Consider the following 25,014-nt stretch of genomic DNA (forward strand, 5'->3'; position numbering starts at 1 on the left):
CAAACGTCCGAAGCCAGGGGTCGGCAACCTTGTTCTGCAAAGGGGGCCAGAACCCATGTCTGTGAGCGGATGGCGGGCCACATCTACCCCCATAGTGGGACACTTGGTGTTGTTATTCTCATTCATTTTCACGTTTTTCAATTGGGTTTTTGTAGTTCCCAGGTCGCCTGCGTGCCCCGGGACTGGCTGTAGCGCCCAGGACGCGAAAACTAATTGGAAAAAAACGCCTGGCGGGCCGGATAGAAACATAGAAAATAGGTGCAGGAGTAGGCCATTCGCCCCTTCGAGCCTGCACCGCCATTCAATATGATCATGGCTGATCATCCAACTCAGTATCCTGTACCTGCCTTCTCTCCATACCCCCTGATCCTTTTAGCCACAAGGGCCACATCTAACTCCCTCTTAAACATAGCCAATGAACTGGTCACAACTACTTTCTGTGGCAGAGAATTCCACAGATTCACCACTCTCTGTGTGAAAAAAAAAATCTAATCTCGGTCCTAAAAGACTTCCCCCTTATCCTTAAACTGTGACCCCTTGTTCCAGACTTCTCCAACATCGGGAACTATCTTCCTGCATCTAGCCCGTCCAACTCCTTAAGAATTCTGTAAGTTTCTTTAAGATACCTCCTCAATCTTCTAAATTCTAGCGAGTACAAGTCGAGTCTATCCAGTCTTTCTTCATATGAAAGTCCTGCCGTCCCAGGAATCAGTCTGGTGAACCTTCTCTGTACTCCCTCTATGGCAAGAATGTCTTTCCTCAGATTAGGAGACCAAAACTGCACGCAATACTCCAGGTGTGGTCTCACCAAGGCCCTGTACAACTGCAGTAGAACCTCCCTGCTCCTATACTCAAATCCTTTTGCTATGAATGCTAACATACCATTTGCTTTCTTCACTGCCTGCTGCACCTGCATGCCTACATTCAATGACTGGTGTACCATGACACCCAGGTCTCGTTGCATTTTCCCTTTTCCTAATTCAGATAATAGTCTGCTTTCCTGTTCTTGCCACCAAAGTGGATAACCTCACTTCCGGTTAGGGGCCGGGTCTAGCCCGTGGGCCGTAAGTTGCCGACTCCCTGCCCGAAGCCTTTGAAGGAAATAGAGGCTGCGATGGGCTGGGCCGTCTCTATGGATGCCAGGCCGCTGGACTTTGCCACCCTCCCCGAGCTGGGATACTCACTCGAACAGGGCATCGTGGCCTCCAGAACACAGGAACTTCTGCAGCATCAGGTGGTACGGATACTTCCTCTCGTCAAACAACATGGGCGACGTGAATCCCACCGAGCAGATGAAGAAAGTCAACCTGAGCAACAAACGGGAGAGTTAAGGGATAGGAGCAGAACCGGGCCATTCAGCCCATCGAGTATACTCCGCCATTCAATCATGGCTGATAATAGACAATAGACAATAGGTGCAGGAGTAGAGGCCATTCGGCCCTTTGAGCCAGCACCGCCATTCAATGTGGTCATGGCTGATCATCCACAATCACTACCCCGTTCGGGGTGGAAGATTGCAACCTTCACGTGATCCGCCCTTTTTCGACTAATGCAATCAACTCGGCGTGCACAAACGGAAGATCAAATAGTACAAGTTGTCCAACAGCTTTAGGCTGTGCACGCCACACGAAAGAAGAAGAAGAAGAAGAAGAAGTACCCCATTCCTGCCTTCTCCCCATATCCCCTGACTCCGCTATCTTTAAGAGCCCATCTAGCTCTCTCTTGAAAGCATCCAGAGAACCGGCCTCCACCGCCCTCTGAGGCAGAGAATTCTACTCACAACTCTCTGTGTGAAGAAGTGTTTCCTCGTCTCCGTTCTAAATGGCCGACCCCTAATTGTTAAACCGTGTGTGGCCCCTGGTTCTGGACTCCCCCAACATCGGGAATATGTTTCCTGCCTCTAGCGTGTCCAAACCCTTAATAATCTTACATGTTTCAATCAGATCTCCTCTCATCCTTCTAAACTCCAGAGTACACAAGCCCAGCCGCTCCATTGTGCCTTCCTCCACAGTGCTACCCACTGTGGGGGGATGATTTTTTTGTCTAATTGTAGTCCTGTAGGTCTGTGTCCAAGATGGCTGCCGTGAAGAGAGAGTGGACGCTGGCGCGCTTTGGCTGCCGCTGCTCTCTCTTCACACTGTGTTTTTGATTTTCTGTTTTTGGATTGAATTCTGTTTTTAATTTGTGTCTCTGTGATGTCTTTATTACTTGTTATATTCCGATTATATGTTTTTATTCCGATTACTATGTAAGGTGTCCTTGAGATGTCTGAAAGGCCCCCATTAAATAAAATTTATTATTATTATTATTATTCTCTCAGCAGATGACAGTCCCGCCATCCGTTTTGGGTTGAGAAGTGTCTCAACCCAAAATGTCACCCATTCTTTCTATCCAAAGATGCTGCCTATCCCGCTGAGCATATTAGTCATAGAGTGATACAGTGTGGAAACAGGCCCTTCAGCCCAACTTGCCCACACCGGCCAACATGCCCCAGCTACACCAGTCCCACCTGCCCGCGTTTGGTCCATATCCCTCCAAACCTGTCCTATCCATGCACCTGTCCAATTGTTCAGAGTCGTCAGACCGTGATATTTGGCGGGGGGGGGGGACCTACCTGAATCGGGGAGTGGGCGTGTAGGGGGGCGGTTGCCACGACAACCCTTTGGTGAGCAGCTTGGTGAGAGCGGAGGCGGTCCCCCGCGCCGCCGGCGTGGGGGCGGTGGTGGTGTTGGCCGGGTGGTGGCTCCGTCGTTGCCGCACCGGCGATCCCACGCACAGCTTGACCAGCAGGCCGAAGAGTTCGGCCAGCGCCCTGCCGAGTCTCGAGGATGCTGAGAGGGAGGGGGAGGAGGAGGAGGAGGAGGAGGAGGAGGAGGAGAAGAGAGTCGTTAAACGAGAGAGATAAAATGGCGCAACGCGCTCCGGAGCTGAAGCCGGTATCATCGCACATGGCAGATCATCCCCAATCAGTACCCCGTTCCTGTCTTCTCCCCATATCCACTGACTCCGTTACCTTTAAGAGCCCTAACTAGCTCTCTCTTGAAAACATCCAGTGAATCCATATCCCCTGACTCCGCTATCTTTAACAGCCCTATCTAGCTCTCTCTTGAAAGTATCCAGAGAACCGGCCTCCACCGCCCTCTGAGGCAGAGAATTCCACAGACTCACAACTCTCTGGGTGGAAAAGTGTTTCCTCGTCTCCGTTCTAAATGGCCGACCCCTTATTCTTAAACTGTGTGTGGCCCCTGGTTCTGGACTCCCCCAACATCGGGAACATGTTTCCTGCCTCTAGCGTGTCCAAACCTTGAAGCCCGAAATGTTGCCTATTTCCTTCGCTCCATAGATGCTGCTGCACCCGCTGAGTTTCTCCAGCTTTTTTGTGTACCTTAATAATCTTATATGATTCAATAAGATCTCCTCTCATCCTTCTAAACTCCAGAGTATAGAAGCCCAGCCGCTCCATTCTCTCAGCATATGACAGTCCCGCCATCCCGTGAATTAAACTGGTGAACCTACGCTGCACTCCCTCAATAGCAAGAATGTCCTTCTGCAAATTAGGGGACCAAAACTGCATGGGATATGGAGAGAAGGCAGGAATGGGGAACTGATTGTGGATGATCAGCCGTGATCACATTGAATGGTGGTGCTGGCTCGAAGGGCCGAATGGCCTACTCTTGCACCTATTATCTATTGTCTAATGCCACCAGTGTGGGATAACCTCAGCGTTTATCCACATTAAACTGCATTTGCCCACTCCCCCAACCTGTCCAAGTCACCCTGCAGCCTCCTAGCATCCTCCTCGCGGCTCACGCTGCCGCCCAGCTTTGAGTCCTCCGCGAACTCGGAGATGTTGCATTCAATGGAAGACGACGGCAGCAGCTTACCTGAGAGCAAGGGCTTGATCTGCTTGATCCTCGCCGCCATGGCTGGGGTGATCTTGGACTTGCCCTTGGGGTCGGAGGTGCCGGGTTCATCAGTCTCCATGGGGGCCAGTGTGTCCCCGTCCAGGTTAATCCCCTCCAGCAGGCCCTGGGCTGACGTCTCCACACCGCCAGCCGTCGCATCCATCTCCGCTTCTGGCCGACGAACAACAAGGGAGGGTGAGAGAAGAACGTGGGGGGCGGGTTAGCGCTGATTCGGTCGTTCTAGGGGCTTCCCCCCCCACCCCATCGCAACTCAAAGCAGCGCTTAAGAATAAGGGGACGGCCATTTTGAACGGAGACGAGGAAACACTTTTTCCACACAGAGAGTTTTGGTAGGGGGCGCTCATCTGTGTGCAGCCATGTCAGCAGCGCGTCAGTTTTTCCAGCTTTTTTTTATTTTTTAGTGTGTTTTAAAGTCTGTATTTAATGTTCCTTCGTGTGTTTTGTGTGGGGGGTGGTGTGAGGGGGAAACCGCTTTGGTCGCCTCCTCCATCGAGAGGCGACTTTTTCCAGGTCGCCTCCCCCGTGGCCTAACATCAAGGATCGACGCGGCCTTTCCCGGAGACGCGCCCGGGGCTTCAGCGGCGGGCGCAGCGTGGACTCTCGGCGTGGAGCGGGTGAGCCCTCGCTGGGGCTCAGCGCTCCGTTTCGCTGGCCCGGGGCAGCCGGCAGCCTGAAGTCGCAGCCTGAAGCCGCGGTCTGCAGAGCTCCAGCTGGTGCGGCGTCTACAGCCCGGGATCTCACGTTGGGGACCCGGGGGAAGAAGAAGCCATCACTGCCGGCCCGCGGCCGACTTCTACCGCGGGTCCGGCATGGACTTACCATCACCCCTGGAGGGGAGCTTCGACCGCCGGCCCTGCAGTCTACGGTGCTTCTGCCTGCGGCGGGGACTTTAAATCTCGACCGCCGGCCTGCGGCCTACAACAATCTAAAGCCACGGTCTCCGGTGAGGAAGAGCCAATCATGGACTGACTCTGGACTCTGGTCCTGACCACGGGGGGGAAATGGAGGAGGACTGGCCAAATTTTGTGCCTTCCACCACAGTGATGAATGCTGTGGTGGATGTTTGTGTTAGTTTTATTGTGTGTTCTTTATTATTTTACTGCTGCTGACAACCCAAATTTCCACCAACCCTGGTTGTGTGGCAATAAATTATATCTATCTATCTATCTATCTAGAAGGACGAGAGGGAATCTTAATTCCCGGGTTGGCAGGACTGTCATATGCTGAGAGAATGGAGCGGCTGAGCTTGTACACTCTGGAGTTTAGAAGGATGAGAGGATATCTTATTGAAACATATAAGATTATTAAGGGTATGGACACGCTGGAGGCAGGAAACGTGTTCCCGATGTTGGGGGACTCCAGAACCGGGGGCCACACACAGTTTAAGAATAAGGGGTTGAGGGCACAGGTTCAAGGTGAAGGGGAAAAGATTTAATAGGAATCCGAGGGGGTCACTTTTCCCCGTGATAAGCGTGGGTTTTCTCCGAGATATTCGGTTTTCCTCCCACACTCCAAAGACAGACGCGTTTGTAGGTTAACTGACTTGGTATTGAGCGAAGGTAGACACAAAATGCTGGAGTAGCTCAGCGGGTCGGGCAGCATCTCTGGAGAGAAGGAATGGGTGACGTTTCGGGTGGAGACCCCTCTTAAGAGGCCCATTCCTTCTCTGCAGAGATGCTGCTTGTCCCGCTGAGTTACTCCAGCATTTTGTGTCTATCTTCGGTCAATACCAAGTCAGTTAACCTACAAACCTGACCGTCTTTGGAGTCTCTTGCCCAGAGTAGGTGAATCGAGGACCAGAGGACATAGGTTCAAGGTGAAGGGGAAAGGATTTACTAGGAATCTGAGGGGTAACTTTTTCACACAGAGGGTGGTGGGTTGAGAGGGTACGACAGATGGCACAATGGGCTAAGTGTTCGGCTGGCAACCGGAAGGTAGGCGGTTCGAATCCCGCTTGGAGTGCATACTGTCGTTGTGTCCTTGGGCAAGACACTTCACCCACCTTTGCCTGTGTGTGAATGTGTGTGAGTGATTGGTGGTGGTCGGAGGGGCCGTAGGCGCAGATTAGCAGCCACGCTTCCGTCAGTCTGCCCCAGGGCAGCTGTGGCTACAGAAGTAGCTTACCACCACCGAGTGTGACTGAGGAGTGAATGAATAATGCGATGTAAAGCGCCTTGAGTATTAGAAAGGCGCTATATAAATCCCATCCATTATTATTATTATTATTACAGAGAAGATTTATGAGGATGTTGCCAGGACTAGAGGGTGAGAGCTACAGGGAGAAGTTGAGCAGGCTGGGTCTATTTTCCATGGAGCGCAGGAGGATGAGGGGCGATCTTATAGAGGTGTACAAAATCACGAGAGGAATAGATCAGGCAGAGTCTCTTGCCCAGAGTAGGGGAATCGAGGACCAGAGGACACAGGTTCAAGGTGAAGGGGAAAAGATTTAATAGGAATCTGGGGGGCAACTTTTTCTTATAGAGGTGTACAAAATCACGAGGGGAATAGATCAGGTAGACGCACAGAGTCTCTTGCCCAGAACTGCCGGAGGAGGTTGTTGAGGATGGGACTATCCCAACGTTTAAGAGACACTTGGACAGGTACATGGATAGGACAGGTTTGGAGGGATATGGACCAAGCGCAGGCAGGTGGGACTAGTGTAGATGGGGCATGTTGGCAAGTTGGGCTGAAGGACCTGCTTCCACCCTGTGGGACTCAAGACTCTAGATGCCCCCGTCTCCCCCGATGACCAGAGAGCGGGGGATAGAACCGGTAACGACACCGGACAGACGAGGAGAGGGACGTCGGTTAGCAAGAACGTGGACAGGTACAGAGTGCTGGAGTAACTCAGCGGGTCAGGCAGCATCTCTGTGGAGAACGCGGACAGGTACAAAGTGCTGGAGTAACTCAGCGGGTCAGGCAGCATCTCTGTGGGGAACGTGGATGGTTGACGTTTCGGGTCAGACGGGAAAGGGGCTTAGACGAGGCGCTGTGGAAGGCGTACCTGCCGTACTTAGACGAGGACTCACCTGATCTCTTCCCTCCCGACGTCGAGCCCGGCGTGGCAGCGGCTGCGGGCTTCTCCTCCTTCGGCACCAGCTTCTGCATGTCGGCCTGGCCAAACTCGCAGCCTGAGGGCAGACTGAAAAACAGCGGGGCGGTCAGCCAAGCGAGCGCACACCCTTCCCAAACGCCCGCCGCGGAAGACCGGGCGGGGCACTCGCACGCCGCCATCTTCTGGCAAACTTCAAGCAGCAAATTTGCAACGGCATGGAAGGTTTAGGAGCAAAGAGGTCCTTCTGTAGTTGTACAGGGCCCTCGTGAGACCACACCTGGAGTATTGAGTGTTGTTTAGGTCTCCTAATTTGAGGAACGACATCCATGCTATTGAGAGAGCCCAGCGTAGGTTCACAAGGTTAATTCCCGGGATGGCGGGACTGTCATATGATGAAAGAATGGGTCGACTGGGCTGGTATGCACTGGAATTTAGAGTATACAAGCCCAGCCGCTCCATTCTCTCAGCATATGACAGTCCCGCCATCCCGGGAATTAACCTGGTGAACCTACGCTGCACTCCCTCAATAGCAAGGATGTCCTTCCTCAAATTAGGGGGCGAAAACTGCACACAATACTCCAGGTGTGGTCTCACCAGGGTCCTGTACAACTGCAGAAGGACCTCCTTGCTCCTAAACTCAAATCCTCTCGCAATGAAGGCCAACATGCCATTCGCTTTCTTCACTGCCTGCTGTACCTGCATGCTTACTTTCAGTGACTGATGAACAAGGACCCCCCAGATCCCGTTGTACATCCCCTTTTCCCAACTTGACACAATTTAGATAATAACCTCGTGAACCTACGCTGCACTACCTCAGTAGCCCTTCGAGCCAGCACCGCCATTCATTGTGATCATGGCTGATCGTTCCCAATCAATAACCCGTGCCTGCCTTCTCCCCATATCCCTTGATTCCACTAGCCCCTAGAGTTCTATCTAACTCTCTCTTAAATTCATCCAGTGACTTGGCCTCCACTGCCCTCTGTGGCAGGGAATTCCACAAATTCACAACTCTCTGGGTGAAAAAAGTTTTTTCTCACCTCAGTCTCAAATGACCTCCCCTTTATTCTAAGACTGCGGCCCCTGGTTTTGGACTCGCCCAACATTTGGGAACATTTTTCCTGCATCTAGCTTGTCCAGTCCTTTTATAATGTTATAAGTTTCTATAAGATCCCCCCTGATCCTTCTAAACTCCAGTGAATACAAGCCTAGTCTTTTCAATCTTTCCTCATATGACAGTCCCGCCATCCCAGGGATCAATCTCGTGAACCTACGCTGCACTGCCTCAATCACAAGGATGTCCTTCCTCAAATTAGGAGACCAAAACTGTACACAATACTCCAGATGTGGTCTCACCAGAGCCCTATACAACAGCAGAAGAACCTCTTTACTCCTATACTGAAATCCTCTTGTTATGAAGGCCAACATTCCATTCGCTTTCTTCACTACCTGCTGTACCTGCACGCCAACTTTCAGTGACCGGTGTACAAGGACACCCAGGTCTCGCTGCACCTCCCCCTTACCTAACCTAACCCCATTGAGATAATAATCTGCCCCCTTGTTTTTGCCGCCAAAGTGGATAACCTCACATTTATCTATATTATACTGCCTTGACGTGAAACTTGTCTTTGGCAACGCTTACCTGTTTGGGGTGCAGAGAGACAGCAGAACGGTGCTCTCCCACACTAGGGAGCAGTAGAGCTGGCTGAGCTTGTTCAGGACGTTCAGGCCTAGCTGCGAGCCCCACTGGTTCACGGATATCGAACGGATTTCACTCTGAAATAAGATGGGGACATCAAACCATCAGACCCCTGAGAGCAGCGAGCGTTCACTGTGGGGCGGAAATCCTGGAGTGGGACAGTGGGACAGTTCCAAGAGCACTCCCGAATTGAAAAAAAAATCAAACTCGTGGTAAGCACGGAGAATGAACGTAGCGGGTACGTCGGAGCTCGGGGACTTCTCTTAGCGCTAACGGCAGGTACTCGGGAAGACTCGCTAACGGCAAGTAAGCATGGGAAGACTCGTGAAGATTTTTCAACATGTTGGAAAATGTCCAGGAGAGCCCCGAGTACCGACGAGTGGCCATTACCGTAAATCTCCGAGTTCGAATCAGGGCAAACTCGGGAGAGCTCTTGGAATGAACTCGCACCGTGGACAGGGGTTTAAGGGCTGAATCGGTCCGTTCGCGGGGACTTTGAGCGCCCGGCGCAGCTTAAAATCTAACCGCTGCATCAAGGCGATCGAGGCTCCCGATGTTGAAGCCCCGTATTGTGTTGCGCTGTATTGCGTACAGTTTTGGTCTCCTAATCTGAGGAAAGACATTCTTGCCATAGAGGGAGTACAGAGAAGGTTCACCAGACTGATTCCTGGGATGTCAGGACTTTCATATGAAGAAAGACTGGATAGGCTCGGCTTGTACCCGCTAGAATTTAGAAGATTGAGGGGGGATGTTATAGAAACTTACAAAATTCTTAAGGGGTTGGACACGCTAGATGCAGGAAGATTGTTCCCGATGTAGGGGAAGTCCAGAACAAGGGGTCACACAGTTTAAGGATAAGGGGGAAATCTTTTAGGACCGAGATGAGGAAAACATTTTTCACACAGAGAGTGGTGAATATCTGGAATTCTCTGCCACAGAAGGTAGTTGAGGCCACAGTTCATTGGCTATATTTAAGAGGGAGTTAGATGTGGCCCTTGTGGCTAAAGGGATCAGGGGGTATGGAGAGAAGGTAGGTACAGGATACTGAGTTGGATGATAAGCCATGATCATATTGAATGGCGGTGCAGGCTCGAAGGGGCGAATGACCTACTCCTGCACCTATTTTCTATGTTGTTGCAATAATTGATTTATAGACAATAGACAATCGACAATATGTGCAGGAGTAGTATGTATGTGTGTGTGTGTGTATGTATATATATGTGTGTGTGTGTGTGTGTGTGTGTGTGTGTGTGTGTGTGTGTATATATATATATGTGTATGTGTGTGTGTATATGTGTGTGTGTGTGTATATATGTGTGTGTGTGTATATATGTGTGTGTGTGTATATATGTATGGAGCGAATTGGTCGCTGAGCCTGAGCTTGGTCTCGCCGATGTAGAGAAATCTCTGGAGAGAAGGAATGGATGAAGTTTTGGGTCGAGACCCTTCTTCAATGCTTTTTTCTCCTGATTCTCTCCCCTTTCCCCTTTCAGGTAAAGCAACGTTGGCGCTCACATTTTTCACCACAGATGACCCCAGCCTACCAGATGGAGTGTTGGAGGCTAAGGCAGACGACAGGAGCCTTGCTTACTATGACACCACACTATCAAAAGCTCAGTTCCATCTGAGCAACCTGGAGCTATTGCATGCACTTTATGAAGAATTGATAGAAAGAAACATAGATTCTATGCTGGGATTAATACATGGCCTGCAAAAGCAAGTTATGGCATTAACTAACAATTCTCTTCCCTCAAATGGTGAGTCTGAATGGGAAAGTGACTGACTTCTCAAATTAGACAATAGACAATAGGTGCAGGAGTAGGCCATTCGGCCCTTCGAGCCATCACCGCCATTCACTGTGACCACGGCTGATCATTCCCAATCAGTACCCCGTTCCTGCCTTCTCCCCATATCCCCTGACTCCGCTATTTTTAAGAGCCCTATCTAGCTCTCTCTTGAAAGCATCCAGAGAACCGGCCTCCACCGCCCTCTGAGGCAAAGAATTCCACACTTTATTCACTTTTGGCGGGGGGATTATAGTGCCCTGTGGCTCGGTGACGGTGGGCCGTGGAATGGTGGCGTGACTGCAGGTTGTGGAAGCCTCACCTGTCCGACTCGGCAGGTGTGCACGAACATCATGATGTAGGCGTGGGCGGCGGTGAGGGCGTGCAGCAGTGGCGTGGCCTGGGCGGAGAGCGTGGCGTCCGCCACGTTGCCGGCGTTGGCCAGCTCCCGCAGAAGCACCGAGCCGCCGGGGGTGTCGATGGGCCGGTGGAGAGGCTCCAGCGACGACAAGATGGTGTCCAGCTGGATCAGGCCTTCCTGCAGCATCTTCAGCTCGTGGGACAGCGTCTGAAGCAAGAGAGAAATCAGTCAATAGACAATAGGTGCAGGAGTAGAGGCCATTCGGCCCTTCGAGCCTGCACCGCAATTCAATATGATCATGGCTGATCATCCAACTCAGTATCCTGTACCTGCCTTCTCTCCATACCCCCTGATCCCTTTAGCCACAAGGGCCACATCTAACTCCCTCTTAAATATAGCCAATGAACTGTGGCCTCAACTACCTTCTGTGGCAGAGAATTCCAGAGATTCACCACTCTCTGTGTGAAAAATTTCCTCATCTCGGTCCTAAAAGATTTCCCCCTTATCCTTAAACTGTGTGACCCCTTGTTTTGGGGATGATCATGGCTGATCATCCCCAATCAGTACCCCATTCCTGCCTTCTCCCCATATCCCCTGACTCCGCTATCTTTAAGAGCCCTATCTAGCTCTCTCTTCAAAGCATCCAGAGAACCGGCCTCCACCGCCCTCTGTGAGGCAGAGAATTCCACAGACTCACAACTCTCTGTGAGTAAAACTGTTTCCTCGTCTCCGTTCTAAATGGCCGACCCCTTAGTCTTAAACTGTGGCCCCTGTCGGGCCACTGCTTCCCTCAGCATCAATCTACACGCTGTATTCTTGACACACAAACCAACCCCCCTTCCATCGACTCAGTCTACACCTCACGCAGCCACGGCAAGGCCAGCAGCATGATCGCGGACCAGTCTCACCCCCAGTCACTCCCTCTTCTCCCCTCTCCCATCAGACGTGTGAAACCGAACGCACGCACCTCCAGATTACTGCTGCACTTGTCGCTTTACCTCCCCCCCATCGACTCCATCCAAGGACCCAAGCAGTCTTTCCAGGTGCGGCAGAGGTTCACCTGCACCTCCTCCAACCTCATCTATTGCATCCGCTGCTCTAGTTGTCAGCTGCTCTACATCGGTGAGACCAAGCGCAGGCTCGGCGATCGTTTCGCCCAACACCTCCGCTCGGTTCGCAATAACCAACCTGATCTCCTCGGTGGCTCAGCACTTCGACTCCCCCTCCCATTCCCAATCCGACCTTTCTGTCCTGGGCCTCTTCCATGGCCAGAGTGAGGCCCAGCGCAAATTGGAGGAGCAGCACCTCATATTTCGCTTGGGTGGATTACACACCACCGGTATGAACATTGAATTCTCCAATTTCAGGTAGTCCGTGCTTTCTCCTCCCCTTCCCAGCTCTCCCTCAGCCCACTGGCTCCACCTCTTCCTTTCTTCTTCCCGCCCCCCCACCCTCACATCAGTCTGAAGAAGGGTTTTGGCCCAAAACGTCGCCTATTTCCTTTGCTCCATCGATGCTGCCTCACCCGCTGAGTTTCTCCAGCATTTTTGTCTACCTTCAGATTCAGGGACTGTTTCGTCTCGGCTGTTATCAGGCAACGGAACCATCCTACCACAACCAGAGAGCAGTGCTGAACTACCATCTACCTCTTTGCAATTCCCCGTATGTTGCAAAACGTACTTGGCGAATAAAGTGTGATTCTGATTCTTTGTACTAATCAGCTCCAGGCCCACGCCCGGATTTTCCGATTGTCTTGGTTCTTGGTTTCTTGGTCCTCCAAAATATTCCAAATGGAATTTAAACTGGAGGTGGTGAAGGGAGGGCTTAAGCCAGAAAGGGTTATTGGGAAGAAAGAGCTACTTTAAATTTAGTTGCATCTGGTTGGGTAACTATAGTTGGGTGGAGATTATTCCATGCTTTAATTGTGCGGGGGAAGAACGAATTGCTGTACCAACACATCTGTCTTTGTAGCTGGGATCACAAATTGGATCGAATGCCCTCGTCTGCTCCTAATTGGTTTGGGTTTGGTGTAGGTCTTGTAATCTATGTCGAGCTGACCATTTAACATTTTGTAAAAACGTTACGGTCAAACGGTGAGCTTCACGTGTGTCTGTCTTGGAGAGGGTTCCACCCCAGAGAATTCAGAAGTTTGGTGACACTCGCTTCTCTCTCATAGGTGTTAGTAACAAATCGAGCTGCCTGTCTTTGGACACGTTCGGTGGAAGAAATGTTTTTATTGTCCGGCCCGGAAATTAAGCCGAACCAGGGAACCGCCAAGCCCGCCACCGATTTCTGCACCACCACCACCTACCAGAATGGACTTGCAAACTCCCGCCACAGCCTGGCAGGCAGCTGATGTGGGGAAGTCGATGGGAAGGTTCGGAAGTCCCAGGATGCAGACCAGTGGCTGCAACCCCTTCTGTGTCACAAACTCTTGGCAATGGTCGTCCGTGGTGTTGTTGCTCAGGATCGACTCCACGAACTTCATCTTGAGGGGAGAAAAAAAAAAGGCGGGAAATCAGCGGTTGAAGACAACAGGTGCAGGAGTAGAGGCTGTTCGGCCCTTCGAGCAAGCATATAAGATTATTAAAGGTTTGGACACGCTAGAGGCAGGAAACATGTTCCCGATGTTGGGGGAGTCCAGAACCAGGGGCCACACACACAGTTTAAGAATAAGGGGTCGGCCATTTAGAACGGAAACAAGGAAAAACTTTTTCTCACAGAGAGTGGTGAGTCTGTGGAATTCTCTGCCTCAGAGGGCGGTGGAGGCCGGTTCTCTGGATACTTTCAAGAGAGAGCTAGATAGGGCTCTTAAAAATAGCGGAGTCAGGGGATATGGGGAGAAGGCAGGAACGGGGCACTGATTGTGGATGATCAGCCATGATCACGTTGAATGGCGGTGCTGGCTCAAAGGGCCAAATGGCCTGCTCCTGGACCTATTGTCTACTGTCTATTGCCACTACATACCAGCCCCTCGATCCCCCACCTCTTAGATACTTGCGTAAGAAAAAGCTAACACTTTTAGATTTAGATTTAGCTCGGAGGGCTAACGGAATCAAGGGATATGGGGAGAAGGCAGGAACGGGGTACTGATTGTGGATGATCAGCCATGATCATATTGAATGGCAGTGCTGGCTCGAAGGGACCAATGGCCGACTCCTGCACCTATTTTCTATTATTCTATGTTTCTAACCCCCCCCCCGTTTGACTCGGGGAAAGCCAAACAGGTCGGTCGATGGGCCACTCACCACGTTCAGGATGTAATCCATGAGAGGGATGGGTATTCTCTCCTCCGTCCCGACCACCCTGAGAAATAAACAGACCGAAAAGGGGTCGAACTTTGGAAATAAACAGCAATTAAACAGTAAAAACAAATGGATGGAGCACTGATAAATGGTCTAACATTGGTCTAACAAGAGGAGTCGAGTATAGGAGCAAAGAGGTCCTTCTGCAGTTGTACAGAGCCCTAGTGAGACCACACCTGGAGTATTGTGTGCAGTTTTGGTCCCCTAATTTGAGGAAGGACATTCTTGCTATTGAGGGAGCCCAGCGTAGGTTCACCAGGTTAATTCCCGGGATGGCGGGACTGTCATATGCTGAGAGAATGGAGCGGCTGGGCTTGTACACTCTGGAGTTTAGAAGGATGAGAGGGGATCTTATTGAAACATATAAGATTGTTAAGGGCTTGGATACACTAGAGGCAGGAAACATGTTCCCGATGTTGGGGGAGTCCAGAACCAGGGGCCGCACACAGTTTAAGAATAAGGAGTAAGCCATTTAGAACGGAGATGAGGAAACACTTTTTCACCCGGAGAGTTGTGAATCTGTGGAATTCTCTGCCTCAGAAGGCGGTGGAGGCCGATTCTCTGGATGCTTTCAAGGGAGAGTTAGATAGGGCTCTTAAAGATAGCGGAGTTAGGGGATATGGGGAGAAGGCAGGAACGGGGTACTGATTGGGGATAATCAGCCATGATCACAATGGATGGCGGTGCTAGCTCGAAGGGCTGAATGGCCTACTCCTACACCCTATTGAAACACTAAACGAGGCGCCAGACTACCAGTTGCCGGAAGATCAGTGGTGGGCCTGTACACGCTACGATAAACTGAAGGAAGCGACTGAACCGCGCTGCGACTCACTGTTGGCTGGGCTCGGGGTCGCTCTGCTGGGCGGCCATGCTGCTGCTGAAGCTCTGCATGGCCTGGACCTCCTCCTCCTCCTCGTCCTCGCTGGAGGCTTCCTCAGCCGCGTGGCTCGACCTGGCCGGCGGGGCGCTGGCCGTCCCGTCTGCCTTCTGGATCGACGGCTTCTGGCAGATGTACTTCGGGTCTCGGCCCAGGTTGCAGATCTCCTCCAGCAGCTGAAGAGAGGAGAGGAACAGTCACCCTTTTAGGCGGTCGCCATTTTGAACAGTCACCATTTTGAACAGTCGCCCATTTGAACGGTCGCCTTTTTAAGCGGTTGCCTTTTTTAAGCGGTTGCCATTTTGAACAGTCACCATTTTGAACAGTCACCATTTTGAACAGTCGCCTTTTTAAGCGGTCACCCTTTCGAGCGGTCGCCTTTTTAAGCGGTCGCCATTTTGAGCGGTCCGGTCGCCTTTTTAAGCGGTCGCCATTTTGAACGATCGCCATTTTGAACGGTCACCTTTTTAAGCGGTGGCCATTTTGAGCGGTGGCCATTTTTAACGGTCGCCATTTTGAGCGGTCGCCAAGACACTAGACCAATTGCAATTCCCGGCTGCAGGCTCCAGGCAGGGAGGGGGAAAGGGGGGGGGGGGGGGGGGAGGGGAGGGGGGGGGGCAAGTTGAGCCTGAGGGCCACTAAGTTGTACATGCACGTTGCAAGCAGGCAGCATTGGGGGTCAGGACTGCATGGGCAGGCGCGGATGGGGATATAGTTGGGCCAACAGGCACACACCTTTATGATCGCTGTCGTGGCATCGGTCTTCAGAGTTGGTTGGTGTCTCATTAGTTCGTCCACAGCACTGCCAAGGTTCGACGCTGTATCACCTGCATGGAGAATGTCAACAGCACTTAGAAGCATAGAAAAATAGGTGTAGTAGGTCATTCGGCCCATCGAGCCAGCACCGCCATTCAATGTGATCATGGCTGATCATCCCCAATCAGTACCCCGTTCATCCTTTCTGAAGAAGGATCTCGACCCGAAATGACGCCAATTCCTTCTCTCCATTTATGCTGCCTCACCGTTACTCCAGCATTTTGTGTCTGCCTTCTCCCCATATCCCTTGATTCTGTTGGCCCCAAGAGCTAAATCTAATTCTCTCTTGAAGACATCCAGAGAATCGGCCTCCACTGCCTTCTGTGGCAGAGAGTTCCACAGATTCACACAACTCTCTGGGTGAAAATTTTCTTCCTCATCTCAGTCCTAAATGGCCGACCCCTTATTCTTAAACTGTAACCCCAGGTTCTGGACTCCCCCATCGGGAACATTTTTCTTGCATTTAGTGTGTCCAATCCTTTAAGAATCTTATAAGTTTCTATAAGATACCCTCTCATCCTTCTAAATTCCAGTGTATACAAACCCAGTCGAGCAATTATTTCATCATATGTCAGTCCCACCATCCCGGGAAATAACCTGGTTAACCTACGCTGCACTCCCTCAATAGCAAGCATGTCCTTCCTCAATTCCTCAAAACTGCACACAATACTCCAGGTGTGGTCTCACTAGGGCTCTGTACAACTGCAGAAGGACCTCTTTGCTCCTATATTCGACTCCTCTTGTTATAAAGGCCAACATGCCATTCGCTTTCTTCACTGCCTGCTGTACCTGCATGCTTACTTTCATCCACTGATGAACAAGGACCTCCAGATCCTGTTGTACTTCCAATTTTCCCAACTTGACGCCATTTAGATAGTAATCTGCCTTCCTGATTTTGCCACCAAAGTGGATAACCTCACATTTATCCGCATTAAACTTCATCTGCCATGTATCTGCCCACTCCCCCAACCTGTACAAGTCACCCTGCATTCTCATAGCATCCTCCTCACAGTTCACACTGCCACCCAGCTTTGTGTCATCTGCAAATTTGCTAATGTTACTTTGAATCCCTTTATCCAAATCATTGATGTATATTGTAAATAGCTGCGGGTCCCAGCACCGAGCCTTGCGGTACCCCACCAGTCACTGCCTCCCATTTAATCCCTACTCTTTGTTTCAAGTTCAAGTTCAAGTGAGTTTATTGTCATGTGTCCCTGTATAGGACAATGAAATTCTTGCTTTGCTTAAGCACACAGAAAATAGTAGGCATTTACTACAAAACAGATAAATGTGTCCATATACCATGATATAAATATATACACACATGAATAAATAAACTGATAGTGCAAATAACAGAAAGTGGTTGGTAATAATCAGAGTTTTGTCCGAGCCAGGTTTAATAGCCTGATGGCTGAGGGGAAGTAACTATTCCTGAACCTGGTTGTTGCAGTCTTCAGGCTCCTGTACCTTCTACCTGAAGGTAGCAGGGAGATGAGTGTGTGGCCAGGATGGTGTGGGTCTTTCCTCTCTGCCAACCAATTTTCTATCCATGTCAGCACTCTACCCCCAATACCATGTGCCCTAATTTTGCCCACTGATCTCCTATGTGGGACCTTATCAAATGCATTCTGAAAGTCCAGGTACACTACATCCACTGGCTCTCCCTTGTCCATTTAAAATTCCAGAAGATTAGTCAAGCATGATTTCCCCTTCGTAAATCCATGCTGACTCGGACCGATCCTGTTACTGCTATCCAAATGTGCGGCTATCTCATCTTTTATAATTGACTCCAGCATCTTCCCAGATTCGCCTCGCAAATTAACCGTTTGGGAATCCTGCACCAGCACTCCCAAGTCCCCCTCTGCACCTCCGATTTCTGGATTCTCTCCCCAATTTGCAAATAGTCCAAGCGTTTATTCCTAGGGCCAAAAATGCGATCACTGACCTAAGGGATCGGAGCTACGTCGCCTTCTCATGGCGGGCAGGTAATCGGGAGATAGGAGCACCTTGAAGAGCCGCTCGAAGGGCTGGCATTGCACGAAGGATTGTAGCCCGCGGGCGTTCAGGCACAGTGCGCTGAAAACGTTTGGCAGGGAGCCCAGGACTTCGCGGGTCGCAGGCACCTGGAGAAGAAAGCAAGTCCAGTCAAATCAAGTCACATTTATTTCTATAGCACATTTAAAAAACAACTCTCGTTGGCCAAAGTGCTTTACATTTGTTATAAGAATAGCACAACAAAACAGACTACATACATATATACATGTAGCCCTCACTCAGAGGACATCAGGAAAGGCTTGGGAGTATAGATAAGTCTTTAGTCTTGACTTAAAGGAGTCGATGGAGGGGGCGGTTCGTTCTGATGGGAAAGGGGGATGCTGTTCCACAGTCTAGGGGCTGCAACCGCCAAGGCGCGGTCGATCGCCCCTGAGCTTATGCCTAGACCGTGGGATATTCAGCAACCCCAAGTCGGCCGATCTGAGGGGCCTGGAGGTGGAGTGGTGGGTGAGAAGACTTTTTATGTAGGTGGGGGCAAGCCCATTGAGGGCTTTGTAGACATGGAGGAGAATCTTGAAGTTTATACGGAACCGCACAGGGAGCCAGTGGAGAGAGGCCAGGATCGGGGTGATGTGGTCCCTTTTTCGGGTGCCCGTCAGGAGTCTTGCTGCCCTGCGGCGTTTTGGACCAGTTGCAGGCAGGACAGGGAAGGTTGGCTGATGCCAGTGTAAAGAGAGTTGCAGTAATCTAGGCGGGAGGAGATGAATGTGTGGATGATCTTTTCCAGGTCATCAAACTGGAGGAATTTTTTTATTTTAGCTATCGTCCGAAGCAGAACGTTCAGACACTGCGGCGTGAGGCTGCGCGCTGGTTTTCACGTCACGTTTCGGAAGGACTCTTAAATTTTGCGCCGTTAAGATTTTTGTTGGGGGGTCTTGAACGCATTGCCAGGGGCTGGTGGTGGAAATGGCGTTTAAGATGTATAAAATCGTGAGAGGAATCGATCGGGTAAATGCACAGAGTCTCTTGCCCAGAGGATCTATCACAGTCGCTGTCTCAAAAAGGCTGGCAGCATCATCAAGGACCCACACCATCCTGGCCACACACACATCTCCCCGCTACCTTCAGGTAGAAGGTACAGGAGCCTGAAGACTGCAACGTCCAGGTTCAGGAATAGCTCCTTCCCCACAGCCATCAGGCTATTGATGTGTTTTCACATGTGTTTTTGTGTTGTTTTGTTTTTGATTTTCTGTTTTTGGATTGAATTCTGTTTTTAATTTGTGTCTCTGTGATGTCTTTATTACTTGTTATATTCCGATTATATGTTATTCCGATTACTATGTAAGGTGTGCTTGAGATGTCTGAAAGGCGCCCATTAAATAAAATGTATTATTATTATTATTATTGAACACAACTCAAACAAAACTCTGAACATTAATAGCCCATTATCAGTTTATTTGCACTTTATCTGCTGTGAATTTATGGAATTCCCTGCCACAGAGGGCAGTGGAGGCCAAGTCACTGGATGGATTTAAGAGAGAGTTAGGTAGAGCTCTAGGGGCTAGTGGAGTCAGGGGATATGGGGAGAAGGCAGGCACGGGTTATTGATAGGGGACGATGATCACAATGAATGGCGGGGCTGGCTCGAAGGGCCGAATGGCCTCCTCCTGCACCTATTTTCTATGTTTCTATGTTTCTATGAATGGCGGTGCAGGCTCGAAGGGCCGAATGCCCTACTCCTGCGCCTATTGTCTATTGTGTGTCGGGTAGTGTTAGGGCGCGGGCGATCGCTGGTCGGCGCGCGGGCCCGGTGGGACGAAGGGGCCCGTTACCGCGCTGTCTCTCTGGGCGAGGCCACACTCACGTCTTTGATCAGCAGGGCGTGGAGCATGACGTCCGTCAGCCCGTTATCCTGGAGGGAAGACAACAGCGACGGCTCTTGGAACACAAACACCGTCACCACCTCTGTAGCTGGAAGGAAGGAAGGCAGGGAGGAAGAAAGGAAGGAAGGAAGGGAGAAAAGGCAAAAACAGGTCAGAGTTTTAATACGCAAGCGACCCGGCGCATCACACCTCCGACCGCGAGCAATTTTCTTTCTGCCGTGTTCAACCAGTCGCGGGAATCTGTCAAGTAAGGTGCGTAGAAGACAATAGACAATTGGTGCAGGCGTAGGCCATTTGGCCCTTCGAGCCAGCACCGCCATTCAATGTGATCATGGCTGATCATCCCCAATCAGTACCCCGTTCCTGCCTTCTCCCCAAATCCCCTGACTCCGCTATTTTTAAAAGCCCTATCTAGCTCTCTCTTGAAAACATCCAGAGAACCGGCCTCCACCGCCCTCTGAGGCAGAGAATTCCACAGACTCACCACTCTCTGTGAGAAAAAGTGTTTCCTCGTCTCAGTTCTAAATGGCTTACTCCTTATTCTTAAACTGTGGCCCCTGGTTCTGGACTCCCCCAACATCGGGAACATGTTTCCTGCCTCTAGCGTGTCCAAGCCCTTAACAATCTTATATGTTTCAATGAAATACTCCCTCATCCCCAATCAGTACCCCATTCCTGCCATCTCCCCATATCCCCTGACTCCGCTATCTTTAAGAGCCCTATCTAGCTCTCTCTTGAAAGTATCCAGAAAACCGGCCTCTGAGGCAGAGAATTCCACAGACTCACAAGTCTCTGGGTGAAAAAGTGTTTCCTCATCTCCGTTCTAAATGGTCGACCCCTTATTCTTAAACTGTGTGTGTGGCCCCTGGTTCTAGACTCCCCCAACATCGGGAACATGTTCATCATATGTTAACCCACTTATAGGAGCAAAGAGGTCCTTCTGCAGTTGTACAGGGCCCTGGTGAGACCACACCTGGAGTATTGTGTGCAGTTTTGGTCCCCTAATTTGAGGAACGACATTTTCGCTATTGAGGGAGCCCAGCGTAGGTTTACAAGGTTAATTCCCGGGATGGCAGGACTGTCATATGCTAAGAGAATGGAGCGGCTGGGCTTGTACACACTGGAGTTTAGAAGGATGAGAGGGCATCTCCAATCAGTACCCCGTTCCTGCCTTCTCCCCATATCCCCTGACTCCGCTATTTTTAAGAGCCCTATCTCGCTCTCTCTTGAAAGCATCCAGAGAACCGGCCTCCACCTTCTCCCCATGAGGCAGAGAATTCCACAGATTCACAACTCTCTGTGTGAAAAAGTGTTTCCTCATCTCCGTTCTAAATGGCCGACCCCTTATTCTTAAACTGTGTGTGTGTGGCCCCTGGTTCTGGACTCCCCCAACATCGGGAACATGTTTCCTGCCTCTAGCGTGTCCAAGCCCTTAACAATCTTATATGTTTCAATGAGATACCCTCTCATCCTTCTAAACTCCAGAGTGTACAAGCCCAGCTGCTCCATTCTCTCGGGATATGATAATCCCGCCATCCCGGGAATTAACCTGGTGAACCTACCCTGCACTCCCTCAATAGCAAGATTGTCCTTCCTTGATAACAAGGGTAACATGTCGGACATGTCAACTGGTAGCAAAGTTATGCATTTCTGTACTCTTACATGGGTATGACCTCACATAAAAACCAAAAACAAATTCAGCAAAATGGTACAGTGTAAAAATACTGGTTTCCTCAGTAAAATTTCCTCAGGTACTAGAATACTGATATGCTCTGACAAAACTTGGCAGCTCTGCAGTTATAGACCAGACTAGTGAGGGTCTCGATGGGGTCCTAGCGTCTTCACGGGAATCCTTGCTTACCCTAGACCGCATCAAGACCCTTCTTCAGACCCAAAACATCGCCCATTCCTTTTCTCCAGAGAAACTGCCTGTCCCGCTGAGTTACTCCAGCATTTTGTGTCTATCTTCGGTGTGAAGTAGCATCTGCAGTGGCTGCCTGCACAAACACATCTCACTTACCGAGCAGGAAGAGCGATGGCCCGTAATACTCTGCATTGCTGATGATGTGTTTCAGTGAGGTAGGCAAGGAACCATCCATGACTGAAAGGCAGAATTAAATTGGGTTAGATTGGGAACAGCATCAAGTGCAAACAAGTCTACATAGATACATAGAAAATAGGTGCAGGAGTAGAGGCCATTCGGCCCTTTGAGCCTGCACCGCCATTCAATATGATGGCTGATCATCCAACTCAGTATCCCGTACCTGCCCTCTCTCCATACCCCCTGATCCCCCTAGCCACAAGGGCCACATCTAACTCCCTCTTAAATATAGCCAATGAACTGGCCTCAACTACCCTCTGTGGCAGAGAGTTCCAGAGATTCACCACTCTCTGTGTGAAAAAGTTTCTTCTCATCTCGGTCCTAAAGGATTTCCCCCTTATCCTTAAGCTGTGACCCCTTGTCCTGGACTTCCCCAACATCGGGAACAATCTTCCTGCATCTAGCCTGTCCAACCCCATAAGAATTTTGTACGTTTCTATAAGATCCCCTCTCAATCTCCTAAATTCTAGCGAGTATAAGCCAAGTCTATCCAGTCTTTCTTCATATGAAAGTCCTGACATCCCAGAAATCAGTCTGGTGAACCTTCTCTGCACTCCCTCTATGGCTATAATGTCCTTCCTCAGATTTGGAGACCAAAACTGTACGCAATGTACTCTACGATCTAGGAGTACAGGTGCATGGTTCCTTGAAGGTCGAGTCGCAGGTAGATAAGGTGCTCAAGAAGGCTTTTGGCACATCGGCCTCCATCAGCCAGAGTATTGAGTATAGAAGTTGGGAGCTCATGTTGCAGTTGTATAAGACGTTGGTGAGACCGCATTTAGAATATTGTAGGGACACAAAAGGGCTGGAGAAACTCAGCGGATGAGGAAGCATCTATGGAGCGAAGGAATAGGTGACGTTTCGGGTCGAGAATTCTGAAGAAGGGTCTCGACCCGAAACGTCACCATAGATGCTGCCTCACCTGCTGAGTTTCTCCAACATTTTTGTCTACCTTTGATTTTGCCAGCATCTGCAGTTCTTTCTTAAACATTTAGAATATTGTGTTCAGTTCTTGGCAACGTGTTATAGGAAATATATTGTCAAGCTTGAAAGGGTTCAAAGAAGATTTACGAGGATGTTGCCAGGACTTGAGGCTGTGAGCTACAGGGAGAGGTTGTGTAGGCTGGGTCTCTATTCCTTGGAGCGCCGAAGGATGAGGGGAGATTTTATAGAGGTGTACAAAATCACGAGAGGAATAGATCGGGTAGAGTCTCTTGCCCAGAGGACATAGGTTCAAGGTGAAAGGGAAAAGATTTAATAGGGATCTGAGGGGTAACATTTCCACACAGAGGGTGGTGGGTGTATGGAACGAGCTGCCAGAGGAGGTAGTTGAGGCTGGGACCATCCCAACGTTTAAGAAACAGTTAGACAGATACATGGATTGGACAGGTTTGGAGGGATATGGACCAAGCGCAGGCAGGTGGGACTAGTGTAGATGGGACACGTTGGCCTGTGTGGGCAAGTTGGGCCGAAGGGCCTGTTTCCACACTGTATCACTCTGTGACTCGAAGACACGCCAGAATTCCCGCGATCCACCTTGACATTTTGAGATACAGCGTGGAAACATACAGGTTTGGTTAGTACTGATGTACAAGGACCCCCAGATCCCGGTGTACTTCACCTTTTCCCAACTTGACGCCATTTAGATCCCTTGATTCCGTCAGCCCTAAGAGCCAAATCTAACTCTCTCCTGAAAACATCCAGTGAATTGGCCTCCCCTGCCTTCTGAGGCAGAGAATTCCAGAGTTAGATAGATTGTTGATTAGTGCGGGTGTCAGAGGCTGCGGGGAGAAGGCAGGGGAATGGGGTTAGGAGGGAGGGATAGATCGGCCGTGATTGATTGGCGGAGTGGACTCGATGGGCCGAATGGCCTAATTCGGCTCCTATCACACGATCACAAAGCGACAGAGAAATCGAGAGAGGGAGAGAGAATACGTTACCATGTCGAATGCTGTCCGAGAAGGCTGGATCTTGAATGGCCTTCTTCAGGAAGTTCAGCATAGATTTCAATAGCGCTGCGCGCTGAGGAATGCACTGGACCCCTGAGAAGGAAGAATCAGGTTATGCATTCTTGTACTCTTACATGGGTACCACCGCACATAAAAAACAAAAATGTTTTCATCGAAATGGCACAGCGTAAAAATACTGGTCTCCTCAGCAAAATTTCCTCAGGTACTAGAATACTGAAATGCCCTGACAAAACTTGGCAGCTTTGCAGTTATAGACCAGACTAGTGAGGGTCTTGATGGGATTCTAGGGTCTTCACGGGAAGCCTTGTTCACGGGAAGTCGTTCAATCAGGTCTCCCAGCACGTCAACCCACCTCAAAGCGTTGTGTGGACTCCTGTATATCGGCGAGACCAAGCGATCGTTTCGCTGAACACCTCCGCTCAGCCCACCTGAACCGGCCTGAGCTCCCGGTTGCCAAAGACTTCAACTCCCCCTCCCATTCCCACACCGACCTTTCTGCCCTGGGCCTCTCTCTCGCATGGGCAGCTTACACCCCAGCAGTATCAACATTGACTTCTCCAACTTCAGATAGCCCTTGCTTTCCCTCTCTCTCCATCCCGGCCCCATCCCAGTTCTCCCGACCAGTTGGACTGTCCCCGATTAGACACAAAAAGCTGGAGTAACTCAATAGACAATAGACAACAGGTGCAGGAGTAGAGGCCATTCAGCCCTTTGAGCCAGCACCGCCATTCAATGTGATCATGGCCGATCATCCACAATCAGTGCCCCGTTCCTGCCTTCTCCCCATATCCCCTGACTCCGCGATTTTTAAGAGCCCTATCTAGGTTCTAGCTGACATCCCCCCGATGCAGGAGCTGATCGCCTCGGCGAGGAGGGCCCGAATGCTGCCGGCTACGGGAATCAACACCGTCCCGTCAACGGAGGGGGCTCGAGGCCCCTGACCGAGGAAGAACGAAAGGAAGGGACTTGAACTTTATTTCGCCTTCCGTCACAGTGAGGAATGTGGAGGAGTCACTGTGGTGGATGTTCATGTTAAAATGTGTTTTTGAAGTGATCTGTTGTTTTTAATTGTATGACTAAGCAGCTTCCTGCCACAGGCTGTGAGGCGGCTAAACAGTCACTCTGTACTCACAGTCACCTGATTCTACGGCTTTGCACTGACATTTTAATAACTCTGGCACTGGCCACTCAAATCAGCTGCCCTGGACATTTTAATGACTGTTTTACTGTATTTTAATGTTGCTG

General features: G+C 50.4%; 1 protein-coding gene across 1 annotated transcript in view; it reads right to left on the reverse strand.

The window, feature by feature from the left end:
* Positions 1-25,014, reverse strand: part of LOC116969085 (E3 ubiquitin-protein ligase HUWE1-like) — a 97,976-nt gene that overhangs the window by 21,695 nt on the left and 51,267 nt on the right. Inside the window, exons 17-30 of the mRNA XM_033016034.1 lie at positions 23,740-23,841; positions 21,719-21,799; positions 19,680-19,786; positions 17,766-17,943; positions 15,740-15,831; positions 14,960-15,180; positions 14,071-14,128; positions 13,134-13,310; positions 10,784-11,029; positions 8,621-8,754; positions 6,956-7,068; positions 3,885-4,076; positions 2,615-2,831; positions 1,185-1,307 (exon numbers count right to left, since the gene is read on the reverse strand). Coding sequence (XP_032871925.1) covers positions 1,185-1,307; positions 2,615-2,831; positions 3,885-4,076; positions 6,956-7,068; positions 8,621-8,754; positions 10,784-11,029; positions 13,134-13,310; positions 14,071-14,128; positions 14,960-15,180; positions 15,740-15,831; positions 17,766-17,943; positions 19,680-19,786; positions 21,719-21,799; positions 23,740-23,841 — 2,041 coding nt within the window. The remainder of the gene's footprint in view (positions 1-1,184; positions 1,308-2,614; positions 2,832-3,884; positions 4,077-6,955; positions 7,069-8,620; positions 8,755-10,783; positions 11,030-13,133; positions 13,311-14,070; positions 14,129-14,959; positions 15,181-15,739; positions 15,832-17,765; positions 17,944-19,679; positions 19,787-21,718; positions 21,800-23,739; positions 23,842-25,014) is intronic.

Source organism: Amblyraja radiata, unplaced genomic scaffold (genome assembly GCF_010909765.2).
Source record: "Amblyraja radiata isolate CabotCenter1 unplaced genomic scaffold, sAmbRad1.1.pri S103, whole genome shotgun sequence".
In the NCBI taxonomy this organism is placed as follows: domain Eukaryota; kingdom Metazoa; phylum Chordata; class Chondrichthyes; order Rajiformes; family Rajidae; genus Amblyraja; species Amblyraja radiata.